This window comes from Myotis yumanensis, unplaced genomic scaffold (assembly GCF_028538775.1).
Source record: "Myotis yumanensis isolate MYYU_CA2020_CCGP unplaced genomic scaffold, mMyoYum1.0.hap1 SCAF_1, whole genome shotgun sequence".
Classification (NCBI taxonomy): Eukaryota; Metazoa; Chordata; class Mammalia; order Chiroptera; family Vespertilionidae; genus Myotis; species Myotis yumanensis.
Genome location: NW_027223752.1, coordinates 117,022,241 through 117,042,383, shown reverse-complemented (window position 1 = coordinate 117,042,383; position 20,143 = coordinate 117,022,241). Strand labels below are relative to the sequence as shown.

The 20,143-nt window shown below is 43.1% G+C and overlaps 1 protein-coding gene across 3 annotated transcripts in view; it reads right to left on the bottom strand.

Moving 5' to 3' along the window:
* The window catches only part of ADPGK (ADP dependent glucokinase), a 43,967-nt gene that overhangs the window by 15,739 nt on the left and 8,085 nt on the right, over positions 1–20,143 (bottom strand). For 2 of the 3 annotated variants that reach the window (XM_070430814.1, XM_070430823.1), the window contains exons 2-4: positions 15,920–16,145; positions 12,300–12,362; positions 2,811–2,931 (exon numbers count right to left, since the gene is read on the bottom strand). In XM_070430814.1, coding sequence (XP_070286915.1) covers positions 2,811–2,931; positions 12,300–12,362; positions 15,920–16,145 — 410 coding nt within the window. The remainder of the gene's footprint in view (positions 1–2,810; positions 2,932–12,299; positions 12,363–15,919; positions 16,146–20,143) is intronic. The other variant, XM_070430830.1, reaches the window with a different exon arrangement.

The window sequence follows — 20,143 nt, the reverse complement described above, 5'->3', positions numbered from 1 at the left end:
GAGAAGCATCAATCAGTTGCTTCCTGCACACCCCCCGCCCTAGATCGAGCCTACAACCTGGGCATGTGCCCTGACTGGGAATCGACCTGGCAACCTTTCAGTGCACAGGACGACACTCAACCAACTGAGCTACACCGGCCAGGGCAATTAGCTTCTTGAATCCATTCCTCTGAAGAAACATTTAATTGTGGGTCATTTATATAAAAATCTATGAAAGCAGGAAAAAAAAGAAAATACCTATTTACTAAACCCCAATGCAATGATTATACTTGTTAAAACTGTATTCCTTTCTTAGCTCCTGGTCATGTCCAAACAAAATACCCAATGGTGGTCCACAGAGTGGAGTGTAGTAGTCTAGCTCTACTTCATTTAAAGAGCAGACACCAGGACAACCTCCCCATGAATCCTTTCCTAACTCTGTCACCCCCAAGAATATCCAATGACTTCCTTCCCTGGGCTACTGCTACACCCAGTTATAGGAGTTGGCACTTTACTTTGCAATCATCTGTTCAGGAATCTGTCTCCTGCAGTGGACGGTAGCAGAGGGCAGAGCAGTGTCTCCTACTATCATCAGACTTCTGCTCACAGCCACATGAACGAACAGCAAGATACAGGAGCAAGAGAACAGTCTCTAATGCCCACAACAACAAAAAGTATGGGTATGAACTCCAAGTCCAATATTTCCCCAACTAATGAGACTGTACATGGTGGAAAAGATGCGACATTAGTATTCTCTGCAGGACAAGACCTGGAACTGGCCTTTAAAGAATGAAGCCGCTAGGACGCACTGCCTTAGTTAACTTAGGGGGAAAAAAGCCACAGAGTTCAAAATAAATCAATTCCTTCAGCAAAAAAAAAAAAAAAAAAAAAGAGCGAGATAAAAATAAATGGGCTTTTGCAACGTGAAGACAAGGAGGGATGTGAAGGGCTCTTCACTGGCTGTTTGCACAAGTCTGATGGAGCTGCCTGAGAAGCAAAGTAACTGAAACTCAGACAGCGTGAGCGCCTAGTAATAGGTTAATGCCCCTCTTTTCTCATATGGCTTTGCATTTATTTAAGTGATGTCTTCTCTCAATTTACCATCCTGCCCTCCAGCCACTGAGTCAGCAAAACCTATGTAATGACTCACTGGATCCCTGGCTCAAAGCCTGAAATTAAGCTTCTCTGGAGACGTCTGGCAGGAGAGGAGGAGGGAAAAGTTGACAATTCTTCCTGGGAATTTATTCATCCAGGTTAGAGAGAAGCAGGGGATGGACTTCTGTTAAGAGAGCTGACCCAACAGCTGCTGCCACTAGACTAGGTTCCCTCCAGAGTCTGATAAAAATGTCAAAGTTTAATAAAAGATCTGCTTTATTCTAAAAAATATGGCCGAGAAAAGAAAAACTGAAGTGTAAGTTTCTCAACCTAAGGATGGAGACAGTCTCCTGTCAAGATCAGCTGTGCCATCCTCTGAACTATATGTAAGGCACGTCTGTCAAACACAACAGCAATCTTCGTGAGGAAACAGTCTCTCCACTCTTGTCCCCAGGGGAAATGACAGACACCAGGAACCAGAAAGGTCCCAAGTCTAGAATGTGAGTGCCAACAGAAATGGTAATGAGAACATGCAACTGGCAGCAGCATCAGTAGCACATCGAAGACACATCTTTAGTTATTCTAGATTCTTTCAGTCAACAGTCTTGTTCATGCCTTTCATTTGAGCAGTTCATAGTGCTTAAACACACTACCTCTTAGTCCTTACCACAGCCTTCAGGCAGTAAGAACCATCACTCTGATTTCCCATTTGGGGAAACTAAAACTGAAAGCAACTCAAAACTTGTATATTATTAAATGTGAGATGCCTGCCCTAACATTCGGTCCCTAATTTTCAGACCCTGACTTTCTTAACTTCCTGACTGATTCTAGTAAATACCCCAAAGAGAACCAGAAACAATCCCATTTTCTACTTGAAGAAAGGCATAATTTTCAAGAAGCACTATATTTCATATCTTACATCAAAGTTAATTACTCTAGTAGGTAAGGTTCTCTTAATTTCTGATTTGGAAGCAGTTCACTGAAGCATATTAAGTACATACTGCTTTAAGGTGCCAATTAGTCTGTTTCGATGTTTGAGTTTTTAACTTGAATTAACATGTTGAATCAAATTCAAAAGGCTGGCCTCTGAATAGAGGAAAGCTACCCAGCAAATACACAGAACCAAATTACGTTCAGGTATTTAGGATTCTTTCCGAAATCAGATCTGCAGACTCTGTAACAAAATCTACTGGGGGTAAGGGGGAGCTGGATGGAGTGGCTTGGAGTGATAAACATTAAAACATTATATAATGGGAAATAATATGCGTTGTTAAATATATAACACTTCCAGTTACACACCCAAGGGAAAACAAAGCAATTCAGAGGAAGCTTGCCAGAGGCCCAGCATCAAATCTAAGCAGCTTGGAACAGTTGCCCAGTAAGGCCTTGGGCAGAATCGAGCACAGAGTTGAACAGATGTTACCTGCCCTTTTCTTTCCTTAGTAATAAAGAAAAACTTTATAGGTTTGTGTTTAAGATGCCTGCTTTCCTACATCCTGATTCCTCTTGGTTTCAGATCAATTCTGTTTATATATTTGGAAATTTTCTTCACTGTTATAATACTCTAGCACTCTCCCTTGAGACAATGGCCAGCATCAGTGCAGGAAACCTGTGGTAAAGAAAGGACAGGGATCCTACTAATTTACACAGAGAAATCTGTAGGACAGTTACTCCTCAACATAACATCACACACTCCCCTGCCGAGTCTTACACCGGTACTCACTCATTTCTCTTACCTGCTTGATACTCTAAAATGAGGTGGAACTCATCCACTTCTTGCAGTGACTCTGGTGGAACAAATACACTGTCATCAAGAAGCTCTTGCAGTTTTGGACCAACTGGACCACAAAGAAGAACCTGGAGACAAGAAATATGAAGTCTATCAGATCTGTTCCTTTTTCCATGGAATCTGTATAGTAACCAAAAAGGTACATTGAGGCCACTTATTTTCATTTTAACAAAACACTGGAATCCCAATCTAATTTTGAAAGTTATGTAATAGAGGGACTATTATCAGGGTTTCAGCCTCTGGAACATATGACCACAATGTACCCAGAAATGAGAGGCTGACAAAAGACCCATGTCACACATGTTAGGTCCTATGTAGCTGTTAGGGACTGAACATTTGTGTCCCCCCACCCCCCCCAAATTCATATGTTAAAGTCTAATTGCCAATGTGACAGTATTTGGAGATAGAGCTTTCAGGAGGTAATTAAGGCTAAATGAGGTCATGTGGGTGAGGTCCTATAGGAGGTAGCCTTATAAGAAAGAAAGGGAGAGATTTCTCTCTTTCTATACAATACACACTGAAGAAAGGCCACGTGAGGTCACAGCAAAATGGGTGGCCATCTGTAAGCCAGGAACAGGGCCCTCACCAGAAACCAAACATTGCTGGAACCTTGACCTTGGACTTTCCAGCCTCCAGACTGAGAAAATGAATTTTTGTTGTTTAAGCCACTGGTCTATGACATTTTGTTATTATGGCAGACTAAGACATGCCCTACACTACTTTCTCTTTTTCTTTACTCACATCCTGTGTAGGAAAATAGATATGGAATGTTGGAAACATTTCTGTTTGAATTGTACACAGTATAAAAAAGAACCAACCTCAAGGATCACAATACCCTCCACAACAGGTGACCTGACTTGTGAGACCAGGCCCCTACCATACTTAGCTGTTATGTGAACAGAACCGTTTTCCAAATATGAGAATTAAAGAGTACCCCAACTCAGAAAGTTTGGGGGCAGGTGCTCTGCAACTTTTCCAAAACCTTTTCTTCAACTCTGACCTGGGCCTCTCCCGTCTATTCCTTTCAGAAGCCATTTCACAGTACTGCTGTTTCTGCTATGCCAGTTCTAGACCTCACTCAGAGCTAGTCCAACAGACTCAAAACCACTGAAAGATGAAGGCTTGGACCAAAATTTAAAGGAAAGTACCCAGAGATAACAACACCATTTCAGATCTAATATGCTGCACCCAGAAGCTTCAAAGGCATTTTTACTTGCTAATTGACTGCTTGTTTGTACAGAGGCACTTTTATGTGTCTGAGAAATCCCAGCTTCTGAGTGAAAATATGCCTCTCTCCCCTTGACCTACTTACTACTCCCTTTCAGCCTTGACACATGTCCATTATTTGCCAATTCTGAAAAGTCATGCCCCTCCCATTTTATTTTATTTTTTTGAATTCTTGACTAGAACTTCAGTTTTCATGATAAGGTACAAGGGCCAGTTTACCCTCCTGCTGAAAACAGTAACAAGGGAAAACAGACACAATATGTGAAACAAGGGTTTTCAAAAACATTTGAACATTGGGCAACAAAGAACAGTGATTCTGAAGAAACAGGGAAAAACTAAGCAAGCCCTACAAATACTTTAGCAAATTGTCTTAAAAGAGTTTCCTTAAAAGAGTTCACTGATACACAATTCTGAAAGAATTCACCAGCAGCAGACTTGCACAATAAAAAATGTGAAAGGAGATCCTTCGGGCAGAAGGAAAATGATGCTGGATGGCAATACAGCTCTGAACAAAGGAATGAGAGCACCAGAAATGGTGCTGGATAAGCAGTATCTAGATAAGCCATATCTCTTACTATTTAAAGCTCTTTAAAAGATAATTAACTGCTTATAAATATTAACAACATACAGAGGTTTGTAAGATTTGTAAAGGTAAACTATACAGCAATAATAGTATAAAGACAAGAGGGGGAGAAATGAAGGTGTACGCTGTTGTAAAGTTCTTACATTCTACGTGGTATACTACTATCACTTGAAATCAGACTGTGATAAGCTAATATACATTATAAACCCTAAAGCAATCATTAAAAGAACAAAACAAAGAATTTTAGCTAATAAGCTAGATAATATGAAATCATAGAAAATAATCCAAAAAGAGTGCAAAAGTCCAGCAGGTATGGCTCAGTGGTTGAGCATCGACCTATGATCCAGGAGGTCCTGGTTCGATTCCTGGTCAGGGCACATGCCTGGGTTATGGGCTCGATCCCCAGTAGAGGGTGTGCAGGAGGCAGCCGATCAATGATTCTCTCTCATCATTGATGTTTCTATCTCTCTCTCCCTCTCCCTTCCTCTTTGAAATCAATACAAAAAATATATTTTTAAAAAAGAGTGCAGCCTGCTGGTGGGAATGCAGACTGGTGCAGCCACTATGGAAGACAGTATGGAGTTTCCTCAAAAAGCTGGAAATGGAACTCCCATTTGACCCTGTGATCCCACTTCTAGGAATATATCCCAAGAAACCAGAAACACCAATCAGAAAGGATATGTGCACCCATATGTTCATAGCAGCACAATTCACCATAGCTAAGATCTGGAAACAGCCTAAGTGCCCATCAGTAGATGAATGGATTAGAAAACTATGGTACATCTACACGATGAAATACTATGCTGCTGTAAAAAAGAAGGAACTCCTACCATTTGCAACAGCATGGATGGAACTGGAGAGCATTATGCTAAGTGAAATAAGCCAGTCAATGAAGGAAAAATACCACATGATCTCACTCATTCATGGATAATAAAGACCATTACAAACTTTTGAACAATAATAGATACAGAGGCAGAGCTGCCTCAAACTGATTGTCAAACTGCAGTGGGAAGGCCAGGTAGGGTTGGGGGGCAGGAGGGAGGGGGGTAAGAGATCAACCGAAGGACTTGTATGCATGCATATAAGCATAATTAATGGACATAAGACACTGGGGGAGGTAAGGGAGGCCAGGGGATTGTCAAGGGCGGGGGTGGGGGGGGAGGATACATATGTAATACCCTTTGTAATACTTTTAGCAATAAAAAAAAAAGAGTGCAGCAAAGGAGGAAAAAGGGAAGGTAAAGAGGTGGGACAAATGGAAAATAAGTAGCAGGATATCAGATTTAAACCTAACCTGATAAAGCAACCATCACATTAAGTGTAAATCGTCTAAACACTCCAATTAAAAGACAGATTGTCAAAGTATTAACCCTTTGCACTCCGAACCATTCTGGACATTGGCTACCAGCTACTCGACGCTACTTTGCGGTGGAAATGTGCATTTACAGACCCTCGTATTATTTAGTATAATTTTGGAACCAAGTAACGTATTATAATGATATTAGACTTATATGAATTGGGTGACATCGAGGAATGTATATTTGCAAAAAAAGCAATATTTTATTGTTTATAATTTTGTACAGTATGATAAGTTTTGTAACACTCCCCAATATGCATTGCAGGCTGATTAGTGCATGTTTGACAGTAATAAGTGGTTTGACGCCTGCCACCAGGTGTTTTCCTGTTAGAACACACAATGCAGTCCCATTTTCTTTGTCCCACATCGGGAATATGTAGTTTATTGTTTAATCCGACACAAAACCCGCTGACATTTCTTGTATATATCTTAGTAATTTTACGATATTTTGATTTAATTTCTTGTGCCATTTCAAGATAAAACTTCAGGGAAACATGCATGTCTCAAAAAGTTGCGTTGAAATAACTCAATTCCCCGTAATCACTAATAAACTGCAATGTCCCCTGAGAGGGGACATCCGAGTGATATGCTAGAATTCCGATGTCCCCTGAGAGGGGACAGCGGAGTGCAAAGGGTTAAAAAGCAAGCCTCAATTATATGCTGCCTACGAGAAATATGTTTTAAACATAAAGACACAAATAGGTTAAAAGCAGAAGGATGAAAAAAGATATATCATGCTAACACTAATCAAAAGAAAGCTAGAATGGCTATTTTAATCAAAACAGATTTCAGAACAAATAATTATATAAAATGATTTTCTTTATCCTTGGTAATCATAAAGAGTTCAATTCATAAAGGGATGTAATAATCCTAAGCAGTTCAGCACTTAATAACAGAGCTTAAAAATACATGAAGCAAAATGTTATAAGAACTGCAAAGGAAATAGATCTAAGTCCACGATTATAGCTGAAGATGTCAATACATCTCTCTCAATAAACAATAAATCAAGTAGAGAGAAAATCAGTAATATAGAAAGGCTAGAATGATACTAACAACCAATGTGGTCTAATTGATGTTTATAGAACACTCTACCCAACAACAGCAGAATATACATGCTTTTCAAGTTTGTGTAGAACTCACAAAGATAAACCTTACTCGGGCCATAAAAAAGTCTCAATAAATTTAATAGGAGTCAGAGAAGCACATTGTCTAACCACAGTGGAGTTAAAATAGAAATCAATAACAGATATCTGGAAAACCCCCAGATATTTAGAAACTAATACACGTCTAAGTAGTCCATGGATAGGTTAGTAAATAGCCCATTTCCAGAAATGAAAGGGAAATTAGAAAGCATTTCAACCAAATGAAAATAAAAACACAATGCATCAAAAACTGTGGGATGCAGCTAAAACAATTCTTAAGAGAAATTTATTGTATTAAACATCCTAAATCAGAAAACAAGAAAGGTTTCAAAGTTGTGCCCTGGCCAGGTGGCTCAGCTGGTTGGAGTGTTACCTGTACACTGGAAGGTTGTGGGTTCGATTCCCAGTCGGCACATACCTAGGTGGTGGGTTTGATCCACACTCGGGGCGGGTACAGGAGGCAACTGATTGATGTTGCTCTCTTCTCTCTCTTTCCCTCCCTTCCTCCCCCTCTTCCTCTCTCTCTAAAAATAAATAGGCATATTTCTGGTGAGGATAAAAAAAAAGTTAATAACTTCACATAAAAAGAAATCCAGACCTAGAGTGGCTTCACTGGTGAATGCTACAAATATTTAAGCAAGGTATAATATAAATTATACACAAACTCTTTTTAAAAAAAAAAATCTAAATATTTCCAACTCATTCTAAAGGTCAGTATTACCTTGATACCAAAACCAGACATACAAGAAAATAAAAATAGGGACCACAGCCCTCTTGGAAATAGACATAAAAATTTAAAACAAATTTTAGTAAACTAAATCCAACAATAGACAAAACAGAAAATAAATACATCAGAACCAAGTGGGGTTTACCTCAGGGATGCAAGGTTGGCTTAACATTTGAAAATCAATGTAACTACCATATACCAAACTAAAAAACAAAAACCCATACAATCATCTTATTAGATGCAGCATTTGATGAAATCCAGAATATATTTTCTCAAAGGCAGTCTCCCCTTCTGCAATCTGGCTTCTATCCTACCATTCCACTAAATCTGCCTTTGCTGTATTCACCAGGGTCTATTTCTGAGACAATCTATAGCAGTCATTAAAAATATGAACTCTGGAGCGAGACTGCTTGGGTTTAAATCCCAGCTCCAACCCTTTATAAGGGTTTAACCTTCCATGCCCCACTTTTCCTATCTACAAAATGGGGTAATATAACTTCCCTTATAGGGCATTCTGAAGATGAAATGTGTACCGTGTGTGTGTGTGCGCGCGCGTGTGTGTATCACTTGATAGAGTACCTGGCATACAATAAGACCTATGTAAGTGTTAGCTATTATTATTACCACCTTTGGAAAACACCTAGTTCTTAACCTCTGGTAGTTCTCAGATGATCACATTTTGGCAGGTTAAACTAAATCTGAGAGCAGAATAGGGTGGTGAGATCATGGCAGAGCCTCGCCTTTGAGTCCTGGCTCTATCATTTCCTGGCTAGATGACCTTGGGCACATTACTTCTCTGGATCTTTCATCTTTAAAAGGATGGTAATACCATACTTCCCAAGATTACTGTGAGGACTGAGTAACAGATGCCCCCTTTCTTTGCTCAATATCCTACTAAGGCCAGAATGTTGTTTTACCAGAATGCTTCCCAACGAGACTGGTCCCAGGCCCAGCTTCTCCAGAGAACAACAGGTCTCAGGGGAGGTCAATACTGAAAAGTCAATCTTGTATTAATAACCCAGGACTTCCAGAGTGCTGTCCTCCCAGAGGCCAGAATTACTTCTCGGAGTCAGGAAGGTAGCCTTTTAAGGACCCATACAAACACCCAGGGTTCTAATGGGAAGGGCACAGGCACTCTCTAATGAGCTTATGGTTGATCTTTTCTTTCCTTTTATCTATTAGCTGGTAATATTTCTGAAGGGTAGCCCTGGAATTTCTAATCTTCTCTACTTGGGAGTTAATTACTATCTACAAAGATAATGACTTAAAATCGTTATTTTCCACTCTAATACTTCATGAGAACGTTAATTATTTTTAAAATACAAATGTTCACACTTTACTATGCTCTCCACATATAAGCACATCCATCTTCTGCTGTATAGCGTGGCTCCAAATAAATTCCCCCCCTCAAACTGCTGATCAGCTGTCTGTATTACTGGGCCCATCTCTGCCCGTGACCCACATTTCTATTTTCAGGCTGGTTCTTCCAAACTGTTTAAGGTTCCTTTTCTCCATTGTCAGTAGCCACATCTATTCCACACTTGTCAAGTTTGCTTACTCCGACATCAGCTTTGTTAATCTATCTTCTTTGCCCTCAAGTATGGTCTAGCACCGAGTGATTCCATTTCAGTAAGCTTAGACAGATGAGCTTCTCCTTTTCTGGCTGCTCTAATCCAAACTTAATCATTTTACAGTAGGGCAACAGCAGTAACCATGCTGGCCTCCCCGCATTTTACAGTAGGGCAACAGCAGTAACCATGCTGGCCTCCCCCGCATACCTATTCCACTCAGCAAAAGAACCTTCTTATTCAGATGTTATTCTCAACAGCAGGGATTTTGAATTCTATTAAACTAATAGTTGAAGACTTGAAGATACCCTCCTACTGACCTCCATTAGTGGACTTCATTTTTCAACACTGGATCTAGGCTCACCAACAGAGCCAACTAAGTTTTCTCTCATTACTGTATAACCCCCAGTCTCAGGCACTGACTCCAAAGCCTACATGCTTTTAACCATTACATGATACATTACTTAAGAACGAGGACTCCAGGTCCTAGGTTGGAATAGTTCCATTTATTAGCTGTGTTGTTCTATGCCTTAAGCTTCATGTGGAAAGATAATAACAGTACCAACACCAGTATTAGCCTTAGAGGTTGTTGTAGAATTAAATTATATAATCTATGTAAATCACTAAAAAAATATGGGGTAAAGACAATGTCAGACACAAAGTAAGCACTCAGGAAGCATGAACTGCTACTATACTCCTCCTATTATTTTACTAGAGGCGCAGTGCATGAAATTCGTGCACATGGGGGTGGGATGGGGGGGTGGGGGGTGTGTGTGTCCCTCAGCCCAGCTTGCACCCTCTCCAATCTGGGACATCCCTCTCACAATCCAGGACTGCTGGCTCCCAACTGCTCGCCTGCCTGCATGCCTGATTGCCCCTAATCGCTTCTGCCTGCCAGCCTGATCACCCCTAGCCCCTCCCCTGCCAGCCTGATTGACTCCTAACTGCTCCCTTGTCGGCCCGTTTTCCCCCAACTGCCCTCCCCTGCAGGCCTGATCCCCCCAACTGCCCTCCCCTGAAGGCCTGGCCCCCCCAACTGCCCTTCCCTGCAGGCCTAGTCCCCCCCAACTGCCCTCCTCTGCAGGCCATCTTTGTGTTGGAGTGATGGTCAATTTGCATATTACTCTTTTATTAGCTAGGACTAGAGGTCCGGTGCACAAAAATTTGTGCACTCGGGGGGGGGGGGAAGGGGGTGTCCCTCAGCCCGGCCTGTGCCCTCTCGCAGTCTGGGACCCCTCGGGAGATAATGACCTGCTGGCTTAGGCCTGCTTCTGGGTGGCAGAGGGCAGGCCCAATCCCTAGGTTCAGCCCCTGGTCGGGCTCAGGGCAGGGCCGATAGGGGAGTTGGGGCACCGCCCCCTGTCATGCACAGAGCAGGGTGGATCGGGAGGTTGCGATGCCACCCTCAGTCATGCTCAGGGTAGGGCTGATTGGGGGGTTGGGGCACCACCCCCTATCACACTCAAGGCAGGGTCGATGGGGAGGTTGCGGCGCCACCCCCTGTGACGCACAGAGCAGGGCCGATCAGGGGGTTGAGGAGCTCCCCGCTGTCACACACACAGCAGGGCGGATCAGGGGGTTGGGGCGCCACCCTCTATCACCCACAGAGCAGGGCCGATCAGGGGGTTGGGGTGCCGCCACTGTCACACTCAGGGCAGGGCCGATGGGGAGGTTATGGCTCTACCCTGTCACACACAGAGCAGGGCCTGTGGGCGGGGGGTTGGGGCGCCGCACCCTGTCACACACAGAGCCGCAGGGCGATCAGGGAGTTTGGGCGCTGCCCCGTCACGCTGATCCGGTGCCAGGAGGCCTCGTGGCTCCGCTGATCCCAGTGCTGGGAGGCATATTACCCTTTTACTATATAGGATAGAGGCCTGGGGGCCGGCTGGTTTGCCCTGAAGGGTGTCCTGGGTCAGGGTGGGGGTCCCCACTGGGATGCCTGGCCAGCCTGGATGAGGTGATGATGGCTGTTTGCAGCTGGTCACACACGCTTCAGGGTGGGGGTCCCCACTGGGGTGCCCGGCCAGTCTGGGTGAGGAGCTGAGGGCTGCTTTCAGGGTGGCAGTTGACTGAAGCTCCCAACCGCTCCTTTTTTCTTTTTCTTTTTTTTATTCTGGGCCAGCTTTAGCTCTGGCTCTAGCTCTGAGGCTTCCACTGTGGAAACCAGATATCTGGTTTGTTTCGGTTCTATAATCGAAACAATGTATAACTCCAGCTCTGAGATTCCGGCCTGCTGAAAGCTGGTTTTTCTGGGGTTTTGTTACAAAGTTTCTTAGAGTTGCAGCTCAGAGGCCTGCAAGTCAGGCGGGGAACTTGGAGTCTGCAGTCACTGGAGCAAGCAAGCCTCATGTTTGCTTCCAGCTGCCTGGCTGCCGGCCGCCATCTTGGCTGACAGTTAATTTGCATAAGGATATGCTGATTAGCCAATGGGAAGGGTAGTGGTCGTACGCTAATTACCATGTTTCTCTTTTATTAGTGTAGATTGGCTCCTAACAAGAGGCCCAGGGCACATAGTAGGTGGTCTGTACATTTAATAAGGTATTCATTATTTTTTAAAAAAAATGTATTTTATTAATTTTTTACAGAGAGAAAGGGAGAGGGATAGAGAGTTAGAAACATCAATCAGCTGCCTCCTGCATACCCCCTACTGGGGATGTGCCCACAACCAAGGTTACATGCCCTTGACCGGAATTGAACCTGGGACCTTTCAGTCCACAGGCCGACGCTCTATCCACTGAGCCAAACCGGTCAGGACTAAGGTATTCATTCTCACTCCTAAAATTATTGAAAAGTAGTGAAAGGGACAGGTTTTAATCTGGAAATTTGACCTACCTTTAGATCTGAGTTGGCTGCAAATTTCTGTCCAATTAAAGCTGCATTTCCTCCTACATAGTGCTGTAAGATAGTTCAAGGTTATTAGACAGTATTTAGCACAATCATGTTATCAAACCTTAATAATTTTTAAATTTTGAATTCTATATTTTTCCAAAAATTATTTTGAGGTGACTTTGCAAGGACACTGAGGTGAAGCTAATAAAACATTAAACCCACAGGTAAATGGACTATGACTTTTAAGGAAAGGTGAAGAAAACAAATATGCTAACCATGGTAATTAGTATAATTGCCTTAACCCTGGATCAAATTTGGCCTTGAGCTTCTAGGCCAGTGATGGCAAACCTATGACACACGTGTCAGAGGTGACATTCGAACTCATTTTTTTGGTTGGTTTTTCTTTGTTAAATGGTATTTAAATATATAAAATAAATATCAAAAATATAAGTCTTTGTTTTACTATGGTTGCAAATATTAAAAAATTTCTATATGTGACACGGCACCAGAGTTAAGTTAGGGTTTTTCAAAATGCTGACATGCCGAGCTCAAAAGGTTCGCCATCACTGTTCTAGGCAGACAGAACAGATAAAGGAAAAAGGACAAGTGTGCACAGATCTTATCTTCTGCACCATAATCCTTCTAAGAGTTTATGATTATGTCACTCTCCTTCTGAAAGTCATCCAATAAACACTACAATGAACTGAAATCCAACTCCTAAGTGAGGCACACAGGGCTTCTTGAGCTGCCCCTGCTCACCTTCATTTCCTGCCTTCCACACCATGCTTCCAGTTCTCCAAGTCTGCGTTCCTCTGTGTGCCTTTAGCACATGCTTTTGGTTTGATTAGGATGCCTGCCCTTCTCATACCCTGGTAAATCCCTGATCACTTCTTAAGAATCAGCTGCAGTATCACCTCTCCTGCAGTGCCTTCTATTTCCTCTTCTCCACTGCCATCCCAGCCTCCACACCCCTCTACCCAGACAGGATTACAGAACCTCTGCTTCCCCTATGCTCCAAACCTCTACTAGTGCCCCTGTCCACTGGGGCTATTATCATCTGGGTACATGTCTAGCTCCTTCAGGATAGGGACTGTTTTTTTTTTTCTTCCTTATAATAAGTGCTCAATAAATGTTTGTTGCTACATTTTGAGAAAAAGGAAGAAACAAATTGACGTGTTAGGAAATACAAAGGCTTTCCCAGGGGCAATGCTGTTTCCTAAACATCATATCTCTCAGCCCAGGACACAGAGCTAGAGAACAGATAATTCAAGGCTGCTATTCCATGTTGCTGACTAAAGATGAGTTCATGTGCTTTGGAAACCTGACAAGTAGGAGATAAAGCTGATGTTCTATTATGAAAGCTGAGAAGCCTTATCAATAGTCTTGCTTAGGCAGAATGCTACCACCTCACCTTCCTGGTCCTCAGCCCCACACAGAGGCACAGACTAAATAAATAATTCAATTCTAGATGCCAGACATCACTCTAATCCCAGGGTTTGTGTCAACCAATCACTGGCTACAGGTGAGAAAGTAATAGCTTTCTATGGGAAAACTTTCTGTTGATACATAGGTTGAAATTTGGCCTTTAATACATTAGCCTTTTATTGTATTTAACTGTGATGGTTAGAATTTACTAAATATCTTGGGGGAAACATTAAGATTCTATGAAGTGGATTTAAGTTTTCATGTAATAGTTACTAACTGCTGTTTATCAGTCAATCTGCCTTAAGGGAATTAGAAGAGGCACCAAATGAAGTGTCACCCTAGTGGGAAATAAATAACACATTTTAGGCTTTATAAGAAATAATTTGGATGATCTAAAGCTAGGTTAAGTTTTGTAAAAAGAAACTTTTTGTTATGAAACAAAAGTTTCAAGGCAGAGAAAGCAGAAATCAAATTGGTGATTTAAATGCATCATCACAAAGACTTTAAACTAGCGGTTCTCAACCTGTGGGTCTTGACCCCTTTGGGGGTCGAACGACCCCTTCACAGGGGTCGCCTAAGACCATCGGAAAACACATATATAATTACATATTGTTTTTGTGATTAATCACTATGCTTTAATTATGTTCAATTTGTAACAATGAAATTGGGGGTCACCACAACATGAGGAAATGTATTAAAGGGTCGTGGCATTAGGAAGGTTGAGAACCACTGCTTTAAACAGTAGACTTGTCATCATGTTAAAACTATCAAGATCTTTCATAAGAGATTAGACCTTCACTACTGAGCTCAGATGCAAAATGATCATACATGAAATTTTAACAGTTGCTATTCCTTTAGAAACTCAGCTGGGTAATGCCCATGCCCATTTCTAATGTTCAAATGGGCAGCTCCAAAGGAAAAAAAAAAACAGCAATGTTAAAATCTTAAAAGTTATCAAAATAAAAGCGGTCATAAAAAATAGCCTGTGGAAGGTACTAATTAAAAATGGCATTAAGAGCTTCCCTAGAAAGAGTCACACCCAGAGTCAGGTGACTAGCCAAAGGAAGATTTTAGGTAAGAAGAATCAGGAGTGAGATGGAGTGGGGTGGAGAGATGTTTAAACAAACAACCAAAATTCAACCTCAAGAGGCATAAGGGCATGTGTGACAAACAGGTGTGCTGGGCCCAGGGCAAGAGCCATGGTTGCTCAGGTCTCCTGCCCCAGCATTGCTTCTTACTCCGAGTGAGCCTCTTGGAAGTTGTCTGGACCTTGCAGGCCCCAGAGCTTTGTTTATGATCACCAGATGGGCTTGGGGTTCCCCTAATTCTATCTCTGACAGGTTCTACCCTGTGTACTTGTGATTCTCAAAACAATGTGCTCAGAACAATAGCATCAATATAACCAGGAAACTTGCCAGAAGGATAAATTCTTGGGTCCCATCCCACATACACTGAATCAGAAACTCTGGGCCCCAAGAATCTGTGTTTTCAAAACCACATCCAAGTGATTCTGATGCACATGTTCAACTCTGAGAATCACCAGTCTAATCCTCAAGTTCTCTACCAGGGGTGATTTTACTTCCTTCCTCTTCCCCACCCTGGAAACATTTTTAACTGTCACAGTTTGGGAAAAGAGGAAGTGCTACTGTCATCTAATGGGTAGAGGCCAGAGATGCTGCTAAACATCTTACAATGTGCAGGAAAGCCCCCAAGACAAAGAACTGTCCAGCCGCATACATCTGTAGTGCTGAGGTGGAGAAACATTGCTTGGGACCAGCGGAACAGAGGTGAGGCCCAGGCAAAGGCTGGAACTAGCTCCCTGTGGGTTTGGCCTTGTCTTCTGCTCAGGAAGGACTAGGCCATGTTAGGATTACTGCACGTTATCAGCCACAAGCAATATCCAAACCAGTTAGTAGATATCTTTCCTACCTTAAACATGGGTAACATGGATGAACCAGAACCAAAATTTTAGTAAATATTCTCCATAAACGCTGGTTGAATTGATCTGACCAGAAGCAGCAGTTAATGGAAGGTCAGATAAACAGTTTTATAAAAGAAAACATCGCAGAACTGGATTCCCAACAGTCATCCCTTTGGGCAAACTGGAGGAAGAAGTTGCTTGGTTGCTTCTAGGAACCATACAGAAAAGGTATCTTTTCACATCTTATCTTAACTTACTGCTAGTGAACCAAACAGACCTGGGCTCCTGGGAACTTCGATGCAACTTGGGCCACATCATGGAAAGTTTCCTTATCGCTGAAGAAGCGCTCTGCAGCTGCTCCCTTCCCCATGAAGTGAGTGAAGGTTTCTTTCAGATCATTCTTTGAATGCAGGATGGAGTGATCTTTCCCATCCCCAGGATTCAGGCCAAGTGCCTGCAAAAGCTTCACCCCTGAGAGGACCACATCCACACATGCATTGACTCTGGAAGGAAGGACATAGACCATGAGAGAAATGAGCAGAAGCCCCACTCCCCTCTTCCACTCTCGAAGAATCAATGGAAAAAAATATCCTCTGGTGAGGATTTTAACCAGTTAACTGCCACGATATTTTGAATTTAATTAAAAAAGGTCTGCTGCTTGCAGATTATAGATGAGTATGGTGTACAAATGGTTAAAAAAAGAAAGTTCTGGCTTGTATGTCAGTGTTTCTTTGCTAAAAGTCATACCCTAAAAGGGCTGAATAATTTGGGTAGCTGGTTGAGGTCTATCCACACTCCCTCCCTGCAATTCACTATTCCTGGCTCTGACAAGTGGGGATGTCATTCTTAGCAGTGAGGCTAGATGACCAATAGGCAGCTCCCAACCTCTGAGAAGAGTGAGGCTCAAAGCAGGCCAACCAAAACAGCTCCTGGTGATAAAGGTGGCTGGGCTTCCAGGTTAATTCTGGGCAGCTTTGAAACCAGAAGGTAAACTCATCAATAAAGGAAACTGGGTGGATTTAATTTTAGTGTGAAATATATAACTATGTTTCCTTTCTAGTTGCTTTAAAAAATATCTTGATCTGGAAATTAATACACCAAATCATTAATGATTGCAAACTCTAAGAGGAATGAGATTGTGGTAAGGAGAGAAATTTTATTTTTTATTAGATACATTTCTAATGTTTATAAGCACACATTACTTTTATAATTTAACTAGAGGCCCGGTGCACAAAAATTTGTGCACTGGGGGGGGGGGGGGGGGTCCCCTCAGCCCAGCCTGTGCCCTCTCGCAGTCTGGGACCCCTTGGGGGATGTCCACCTGCTGGCTTAACTGGAAGCCAGACATCCCTCTGGCAGCCCAGGAGCCCTCAGGGGATGTCCACTTGCCAGCGGGGAGCAGGCCTAAGCTGCAGTTGGACATCCTTAGCGCTGCTGAGGAGGCAGGAGAGGCTCCCACCACCACCTCTGTACTGGCAACCATCAGCCTGGCTTGTGGCTGAGCAGAGCTCCCCCTGTGGGAGCGCACTGACCACCAGGGGGCAACTCCTGCATTGAGCGTCTGCCCCCTGGTGGTCACTGTGTGTCATAGTGACCAGTCATTCCCAGTCGTTCTGCTGTTAGGGTCAATTTACATATTGCCCTTTTATTATATAAGATAGAGGCCTGGTGCATGGGTGGGGGCCGGCTGGTTTGCCCTTAAGGGTGTCCCGGATCAGGGTGGGGGTCCCGCTGGGGTGCCTGGAAAGCCTGGGTGAGGGGCTGAGGGCCATTTTCAGACTGGCCACAGCCCCTTCAGGGTGGGGGTCCCCGCTGGGGTGCCTGGCCAGCCAGGGTGAGAGGCTGATGGCTGTTTTCAGGCTGGCCATAGCCCCTTCAGGGTGGGGGTCCCCGCTGGGGTGCCTGGCCAGCCTGGGTGAGGGGCTGAGGACTGTTTGCAGGCTGGCCAAGGCCCCCAGTGGGGACCCTCACCCCATGAGGCTGTGGCCAGCCTGGGTGAGTGGCTGATGGCTGTTTGTAGGCTGGCCAAGCCCCCCAGCAGGGACCCTCATCCCATGAGGGTGTGGCCATCCTGGGTGAGGGGCTGATGGCTGTTTGCAGGCTGGCCACAGCCCCCAGCCACCCAAGCTCCCAGTGGAGGCTGGCTGGAAGCAGGTATCTTGGATTTATTTATTGTCTATAATTGAAACTTTGTTGCCTTTGAGCCGAGGCCACAGCCGGCCAGGGCAGGCGGGAAGCTTGGCTTCCTCCATCGCCGGGGCAACCGAGCCTCCTGTTTGCTCCAGCTCCATGGCTGCCAGCCGCCATCTTGGTTGGGTTAATTTGCATATAGTTGCTCTGATTGGCTTGTGGGCGTGGCTTGTGAGTATAGTGGAGGTATGGTCAATTTGCATGTTTCTCTTTTATTAGATAAGACAAGTAATATATTTTTGGTTTGTTTGTTTTGTTAATCCTCACCTGAGGATATTTTTTTCCCACTGATTTTCAGAGAGAGTAGAAGAGAGGAAGGGAGAGAGAGAGAAACATTGATGTGAGAGACACACATTGATTGGCTGCCTCCCGCATCCACTATGACTGGTGTTGGGAATTGAACGTGTAACCCAGGTATGTGCCTTTCCTTGACTCGTGAACCTGTGACCTTTGGATGCATGGGCCGACAGTCTAGCAACACAGGCCAGGGCAACAAATAACACTTTTTAAAGGTTTGTATGTAGGCTAGATATTATTTACAACACTCAAGGCTTACAAGGTTGAGAAAGAGACACATCCCTCCTCATGACAGTAACTGATTGCATCCTATGGTAAGAATTCTTTTATTAGTTCTTTCCCTATGGAGCCTATATTTAAGAAAGAATTTTGTCTACAAAAATTTAAACACTTAAATACTCAAATATTCTTATTCTTTTAAAATCAAGGGCACATAATTACTCTGGTCAACTGGAAAGGCTCTAAGCACTAGCATATCTTTTAGAGCATAAAACACACTGACATGCATGTGGCAGGAGCTGAAAAATATGTTTAAAACAAATTTATTTCATAGCCTTATGTGATCATAAACCAAATACACCTTGTAATGTGTCCTAATTCCACCTCAGACAGTGTCCTGTATTCCTACAAATGCAACATTAGATGTTCATAGGGTAGAATCTTTGTAGGAATACAGGGATCCTTGACTTTAGTAGGTTTCACACAGTGAGAGTTTGGGTAGCCAGGGATACTATTTCCACCAAACAGTTCTAAGTGTATTCAAATGGACTTGGGTTCTGAGTCTGGACAGCAAAAATTCAGATACTGAGAGATACCCAGATACTGGAAATACTAGTAATGACTTCAATAAACACACCACCTCCATATCTAGTTCTGCTGAGACCGTAAACAAAGTGTGATTCTTCAAAGATGATGATAATGGAGAAAATTGAGTTTGCAAAAGTTACAAAATAATAAATCTGAAAGAATAACGTTCAACATATTTTGCAACACAAGACAAAACACAACAGGGCTAATTTTGAGTTTAAAAAACGTAAGTACCAAAGTAACATTTTAAAAATATATACATATCTTTATTGATTTCAGAGAGGAAGGGAGAGGGAGAGAGAGATAGAAACATCAATGATGAGAGAGAATCACCGATTGGCTGCCTCCTGCACACCTCCTACTGGGGATCGAGCCCGCAACCTGGGCATGTGCCCTTGGCCAGAATTGAACCTGGGACCCTTCAGTCCACAGGCCGACGCTCTAGCCACTGAGCCAAACTGGCTAGGGCTAAAGCAACATTTTTCACCCCCCTCCCCAATCATGTCATGAATACTAGGGGGAAAACAATCTTATAGAGGAAAACTTTGTATTTGGTCACTTATAAAAATAAAAAGATCACTGGCATCTACTATGTGCCAAACTCAGTATTTTTACATGTGCTTTCTAGACATATATCATTAAAGTTTAACCAGAGCAGGAATCTTTCCCTGCACTTACCTCATGCAACAGCATGCTAAAATGTAAACAAGCACACTGTGTACAGGTGAAGGTGCTTCATTATTAGGAAAGAGGGAGGGAGGGAGGGGACAAAAGAATCAGAAGACAAAATTGTGCTTACGTGACAGGCAAAATTTCACACTTTAGTAAAAAATATATAAAAGATTGTAATGTGTTTGGAGAAAACATAGACACAAAAGAAATAACTGGAAAATAAAAGCAAGACAACAGATGCTGAATGCCCAAACAAGAGGCTGAAGGGGCAAGCAGAGGGAGCTGGAAGCCTGGGCTTCCTTGCCTATTATTAGAGACGGGTTGGGGGCAGGGAAGAGGACACAGTTCTCCCTTCTAGACTGTAAGTTTCTTAAAGGCACAGCAATGGTTCTTATTGTTACAGTAGGCAGCTAGAAAGATATAAGCTGGGAGAAGTTGGGAGAGGCAGCTGGGACTTGGAGGAAGTATGTGTGAGACAGGACAAACTGAAAAGAGACAATGGAGGTGGCAAGCCCCTATGTGAGCAGGAAAGATT